The sequence below is a fragment of the Battus philenor genome, unplaced genomic scaffold, assembly GCF_028537555.1.
Source record: "Battus philenor isolate CCGP_79_NKW_IND1 unplaced genomic scaffold, ilBatPhil1.0.hap1 SCAF_19, whole genome shotgun sequence".
Lineage (NCBI taxonomy): Eukaryota > Metazoa > Arthropoda > Insecta > Lepidoptera > Papilionidae > Battus > Battus philenor.
The window spans coordinates 2,387,473-2,395,231 of NW_027181681.1; the positions used below are offsets into that span (position 1 = coordinate 2,387,473).

At 31.4% G+C, this 7,759-nt stretch overlaps 1 protein-coding gene across 1 annotated transcript in view; it reads right to left on the reverse strand.

Moving 5' to 3' along the window:
* Positions 1–6,288, reverse strand: part of LOC137921532 (uncharacterized) — a 32,105-nt gene extending 25,817 nt beyond the window's left edge. The window contains exon 1 of the mRNA XM_068764320.1: positions 6,239–6,288. Coding sequence (XP_068620421.1) covers positions 6,239–6,256 — 18 coding nt within the window. The 5' untranslated portion in view covers positions 6,257–6,288. The remainder of the gene's footprint in view (positions 1–6,238) is intronic.
* Between the last annotated feature and the right edge of the window lie 1,471 nt (positions 6,289–7,759).

Genomic DNA, 7,759 nt, shown 5'->3' on the forward strand with positions numbered 1-7,759 from the left:
ACATTCCAAGCCTTACTAAATAAAATTCATGGATGTACGCGACTCTATCTCAGTTACTGTTCTAACATCTTAAGTGATGTGCAAACAAGAAAACGTTTCGCGGATCGACATGTGTAAATCAATTTACTTTTTAAATTGGCTATTTTCATAGCATTTTATATTATGTAACAAAATTAGAAGTACGTAAAAAATCGAAAGTTAAAACATGTAACAATTTTTTATATAATTAATATGAATTTGTAGCGTATGAAAACCGTAGTCATAGTAAAAAGCTCAATAAGTTTGTGTCTACGGCCTAAAAATTTAATGGAGTATGTCCATTAGTAATTAAATATCTACAAATATAACATTATCATCATTTCCGCCGCAGGGTATCCAATGATGGACGCATTGGGTGTGGCCTGCATCATCTTGTAGACGGATGTCCTCAGCTGCGGTTGCTGATCTGTGATCTCCACTTCAGAAACGTAAGGCCATAATGGCTAATAAATAACTTCAACTAATTACAAGGAAATTTAAAACCAACAAACAATACATATTTAAAGCACTCGAATCCTCGTATTTCACAAAAATATACCTAACTCAGGAATATGCGATCAATAAATCCAACGCAGGTATTTGTCTAGATCTTTAGTTTTTGTTGTTTTGGGGGACTAAAAACGTTTGTTTTTTTAAAGTAGTAAAATAATTATTGCATAATAAAGTGCTTAAATAATTCCTCTGGCAACACTTTAAACCCTATCTGTCAGATTAATGTATCGCAAAAGGTGATATCGCCAAAGTTGACATCGCTAATTAAAAAAAAAAAACATTAGCTTTAAAAAGGCGAACTAATATTTGATATGTCAGCAAAAAGCTTTAAAGCTTTTATATCTTACACTTACTCTGAAATATTTTGTATGAATTTAATTGATTAATTAATTATGATTATTTTAATTTATTATTTTAATTTGAATTTATATTTTTTTATTGGAATGCGTGCGGGCAGTAACATATGGCAGTACAAAATCTGCAAGGACAGATAGCGAATAATATTTAATTATAATATGTTGTAATTCGATTTTTGAAAATGATACTTAGTGTATTATATGTAAAAATTTAGTTTTATATTCACTCATTTTAAAGTTTTAACACATATAACTAATCCACTTTCTAATAACATATTAGAATATATTAACTGTATTATATTATTATCGTAAATAATTCAAAGCCTTCATTATTTTTTGTTCAGGTAGACGTAATCTGTAATGCAGCGTGAGCTTGCTCAGGCGTCAATGTCAAGGCTACTCCGCTGCCCAGCCGTGCGTGCGATGACTCTGAACCCTTTACTAGGCTATGTAATAATAACTAGTTATGATATGTTACGTCAATCTTACCCATTGTATTATTATTGTTATATTTGTCTTTACTTTTATTCTGTTTTAATTACAAGCCTATTTAAAAATTCGACAAAATGATTTATATTATTTTATCATGTTTCAACTTCGTCGGTATATTTTTACTTTAGGATTATCTGTACATTATTTTATATTAGTTACAGATGTAATATCTTGAAATTGGTGAATGGGTGAAATGCGTTTAATTTTTTCCAATCACCTTGTATGATCACACTGAAAGTCAATGAATAGACTAATGTCTTCTTGGAGTACAATTTCTATAGAGACAGATAATACATAAAAATATAGATACATAGATAAATAATACAGTGAACAATGATTTGTTTAAAAATATACTAACCCGAATTTTGAAAAATTCTTTCGTTATCATTACGTTTTTAATTATTTTTAAAAATATCGTTTTTTGTATAGGGTGTATAATAAATTAATTGACAGTTAATTTTGAAGTTTTTAATCATCCTGTATAATATCCATTAAGGCTTTTAAATCACCGCATACCTCTGTCTTTTAAAGTAAAAGGTTATAAAACCAAGTCTTACCATTTATAAAATTTAATACTGAATTTTGTAATTGGCGAAATATATATTCATTAATTTTAAATAAATAAAGCATATATTATATTATCAAAATTATTCGGTCAAAGAAACTTTTAATATACTAAATATTCACACATACTCGATTCATTTGTAGCATCAAAATGTTGGACGACGTCCGAAAAGTGGGTCGAAACGTGATTTTATAAATCGAATCACGCACTTGTCACCGTTCACCGCCTTCCCGCCGGTGTAGATGGTACAGATAAAAAAGGTAAAAATAAAAAAAAATATGTTTTATGTTATCTGTACGTCAATAAATTTGGCGGGAATTAAAATGATGCAATAAAACGAATATCTATTCGTTTGAACAAGCTTGGCAGCAATTTCGAATAAAATAAAATAAAAAACTCAACGTAGAACTAAATATTGGTTATATCTCAAATTTTGGCTACAAAAAGCAGTGAAAATATTTATAAGAACAAATTTGTTTCTATTCTAAGCATACCAAACAGGATTAAAGTTTTTATTTATATCGTATATAATCTTTTTATTCTTGTTTGCACTTTACCTTTGTTTATTTAGAGTAAAAAAGATAGCTTTGCCTATCTCCGCTATTTTTAGCCAGAAATTTATGGAAAAAATTGACAAGGTGTATTGGAACTCGTAGATTGCAAATATTTAAAATCTGATAAAAATGCCAAGGGCGATTGTCATTTTATTCGGATGGAGCGGCGATATGTATATTATATTTATTATAATTTATATTACTGCAGAGGTTAGAAATGTGAAATCCATAGAGTAGAACTTGGAAAGAAATTTGATAATTACACTTTTAACAACAGTTATACAATTTTTTCCTATTGTAAATCTAATTTAAATAAATTGTACTACAGTGAACCATAATGTGATTAAAGTATTTATTAAATTTATTACTAAATTCCAGCGTTTTAATCCCGATATAGTTCTAAATGTTAAGACTCAAGCAGCCATTCGATTGGCGCGCTAATACTGCCACAGACTATGAAACCCACTTACAAGTTAGACAGATGACTTTATTAAGAATAAGAAGAAAAAATATACTTTATGTATGTCTTTTTTAACTGGTTACATTGTGTTACACTGTGGACGTCTAAAATCTGAAATGATGATGGTATAATATATAAGGTAAACGACAATATTAAAACCAGACTTTCTAAAATTTTGTACTAAATCTAATTCTATCTTTAGTTTTGGATACATAACAAAAATACATCTAGACAACTTGGACAAACTAGCAACGTTGAGTAAAGATGAAACTGGATCACCCGATGGTCTGATATCGTATTGTTTATGGGCAATTCCCGTTGGTGATGCTTTAAGTGTAAAGATAGGCGGGGGCACATGTCTTCATCTCCGCTGAAGCCTTCACAAACATACAACACAAGACGACATAGCAGAGAGTAAAGAATACTTTTGTCTCACAACATTATTTTAATTTTGAAGATAATCATTTAAAGATTTGGTGGTGGTTCATTATCGTCATCATTATAGAGAAAGTGCGTCGGAAGTACACCAATTAATTCCTCCATCTTCTTTCTTCCATTGGACAATACGAGGTCCGTACATGGTTAAAACCCCTTCCACCCGCACGGAGCGTTTTGCTAAAACTTTGATAGTGCGAACAGTAAAAGAGTAGAACAACCTACTGGCGTCATTGTTTCTGGACAATTATAACTTAGGAGTCTTCAAGATAAGACTGAATAGGTTTCTTCTGGGTAAGCATGTACCATCTTAGGTCTCGTCATCGCTTAAGATCAGGCGAGGCAGTGGTCAAATGCTTCGACTACGAAAGATTTAAATATGGACCAACCCCATAGATTTCAAAAAAGACCAGTTGGAAGCGATCTAGGTCCGGCATTTTTCGATGACTTTAACTTGGTCTTGTACCGTTTGTTCCGTAGTCTTACTCTGCCCACTGTAACTTCAACTAGCCAAACCGCTGGGCTGTTTCGGTAACTTTCATTTAAGTATGTCTTCATTACTGTTTTGATCTCGTAGAGAAATTGAGTTTTATAAATAATTGTAGCTATTGAATTAATTATATTTAACTAACCATCAAAAACTAGTGATATTGTATTTAGATCCAGTTCTAAGATGTTGCAAGTTTCTGCTATGATTGATGGTCTAGCGGTAACAATATAGCCGTCTCGTTATGATCTGATGTAAGTAAATATTATTCCATGCCTTAACAAAGAGGTTATATAACTATAAATGCAATTTACTAAAAAAAAACTACATTCATATCGCAGATCTTCTCGTTGCTTGGATTACGGTGATTTCGCCACAGCGAATCCATTTTCGACATTACAGCCGCGAAACCTACAATTTGTTATTTATGTAAATGGCGGCATTATATTTACATCTTCGTCTATCTGTCTGTTACATAAAAGGGTAAAAGCCGGAAGATTTCGGTGTGCTCTTTCGTGTATTGCGTTAGTTCGTCGCAATATGACAATTTGGAATTTTGTGTTGCCTATATTTTAATTTTTTAGACGATAATATTTAACATTTTTTAAAATTAATTTTAAATGTGTTCTACCAGGTATATTATCGGATAAGTGAATATATTGCTCATATGTTAGCAAAAAGTTTTAAGGCTTTTACACCTGTTTACAATCAACCCAATATGAAGTGATCACTTCGACACGAGAATGATCATTCAGAAATTTTAATTTTCTATTTGTATGGACGTGCCAATAAAGGTGGTAAAAAATTTGCAGAGATAAATAAAGAATTATTAATTTTAATATGTGGTAATCCGAAACGCTTTTTATTATTTTTATTTTGCTTATTACTTCTGAAATGATTGACTTTTAGATAGAGTGTGACTTGACATAAATTCCTATGCCCCTCAGAAGGCGTTAACATCGGGTCGTCATCCCGGACAGTCTTGATTGATCATCGTGTTCAAATATATCTGCTTAAAACAACCACGTTTTCCTTGCGGTTTCTAATCTACCATACATTAATAAAGCTATGCATTCATCCTTGGAAAGCTTTTATATCTATAACTAATTATCCTGTTTGTACCAGAGAAAACAAAGAAAGAATCAAGTCATGATAGAACATTACCATATGATGATATATATATTTCGCGCCGGTTACCTTATCGTAATTATAAAACCTAGGAGATAAATACTAATAAAAATAAAAATATATAGTAACACTATACGTACATGATACGAGTATATAAAAATAAATACATAAAACTGTATGTACTTTTTAAAATAAACATATAAATGGTGTGATATCATTTTACAGATACGATGTAAATATAATAATCGTTGGCCTATGGCCAGCTGGGGTAAGGGCCTCTTTGTTGAAAGTTGACTGACCTAAACAAAACTTGTGTGATGAACAGGTAAAAGTAAAAAAAAATTGTATGGTATGGCCTTTAAGTTAGAACATTTTTAATCGTTTTTTTGTATAAATGATTATGTGATTATTAATAGTTTTGAGTTTATGCATCTATCAAATTCTGATGGTATGGTGTTTAAATCCTGCATATATTGATAGAATTAAAATTATTTAATTATATTACTAAAACATCGTATATATTGTTCTTCGAATATTTGGTCGTCCTTTTTTCAATGTTTTTAAATATGTAATTTAAAATATGTAACTTATTATAATATTAAAGATTAAAATTAACTGTTTGGTTCTTTATTTACAAATTTTAACAATTAGTTTGACAGCATACGTCAAATATGTCAATTTTTTTTATAACACCGGATATGAGACAAGAGAAAACAAAACCCGGAGCCCGCAAGCGGTGGATGTCTTCCACGGAATCGAGTTCCGCTCGCAAATTTCACATCTCACCGGTTGACACACTTCTTAGAGATTTTTAACCGTTTACGTAACAGAAAAAGGACGCCGGCTTCGTGTAACGCCTGATTATCACCAGTATGGTATTTTATATAACCTACGAAAGTCCACGCAACCTTTCTCATAAACACAAAAAAAAATTTTAGATCATAAACTTATTTTTTAAATATATACAAATTAACTATGAAATATTAGTGTTGTTATCTCTCTCATTGTGTTTACTGCTAATATTAAAACATTATTATTAAGAGAAATAATTAAAAATAAATATGTCCAACGAATAACATAATTTGAAATTGTAAAAATAGAGCCCTGATTCCGATGAATCGAAGATCAGTCAACTTTCACTAAAGAAAGTGGACGTGCAAGCACCGCGTCTGCCTCAAACACTATATCGTTACGGATTTAAAAAAAAAAAAACTTAAACTTCAAACTCACCCAAAAGATAAGCCTCATTGTATCCGAACACAGCACAGGATATGAATAAAAAAAAAGAGTTAACCACAACGCACTGGCGCGGGCAAGCGCGCGTCCCTCACAACTGAGGCAAGCACTCTATGCTCAAAGCCTCCCCGCCAAAGAAAGTCACCAACCTTCACATTACTTGATTATGTAAAGTTTTTTTTTTAACACAAGTGTATTATGAACGCAGCCGGACGCGAGAGCGGTCGAAAGTATTTTAAAAAAAAATAGGATAAGGTCGTTCGAGTTCCTATGGTACGGGCATTCGATATGACATTTGACCCATTCTTTATTTCCTCAATTGTAACTGTTATTCCGAATTTAGTTAACTTTCGACATGCTCGCGTGAACGGTTATTTATTACGTGATGTATTACGCAGTAATATCTTCTCATTACCTTTCTTTCATAACTGAATATGTTTGGTGATGTTAATTTATATAGTTGATATTCTGACCGTCTTTTCTCAGCAGATCAGCAATCCTTTCCGGTGGTAAAGCTACTTGTAATGTTTAAATAATTGACGTTCCAAAAGTGCGTTCAAATGCCAACACGAATGCAGACATTTTGATTTAGAATTTGAATAATCTTAACTGTTTTTATTAGTTTCAAAGAAATCGAAAAGCTAAAAATTATTTATTTATATCTTGGTTTAAATAAATTAACAAGAAATTTATACGAATCCAGTTGTTACAAATGAGAACACTATGAAAAGCGATTGTCTAAATACATATATATTTTTTTCATGTTAATTTCAATGAAGTAACCTGAATAAGGTTCAAAGGTTATTAAGTGACGACCACAAGCCGGGAGACTCGGGTCTTCACTAGATGGACCGACGACATAAGTTACAGGCAGCGCAGGATCGGTCATCGTGTCGATCTTCAGGGCAGGTCTATGCCTTGCAGTGAGCACCCATAGGCTGAAAAAAAGAATCTTAATAATCAACAAACATAAAAATGACTATATTAAAATAGATATTGGAAAATTTATTGTTATACACCCTGCAGTAGAGAAAACAAATTATAGAGCATAAGCAGTTCTAATTGATCCTTTTGAAAATATATAGGAAAGGCAGTAGTCGCCGTAAATGCTGATGATGATGATAGAAAACAGCTGTCGTAGTGTTAAAAGTTGACAAAATTTAAAAAAAAAATTAAATGTTCTTCACAACAAATAATTCTTTAAAAGCAAGTTTATAGTCACGCAAGGATCTATGAAAGGGTAGTTCTGCTTAGGTTTGATTCTGGGAACGCGTTTAGCATTCTGACATCAGGATTTCTCAAAAAGACAGATCCACCGATTGCTATTATAAAACTAAACGCGAAATATAATTTTGCTTTTATAGACAAGTATAAATTCATTACAAAACAAACATTCAGTTTTTACTTGCATAATTGTCAATCTACAGTTACATTGGAATAGCGATTTCGTAAATAAATTCTGTTACTTCAAGGACAATATAATCTAGAGAATGCCGACCGCAAAAATGTATTCTT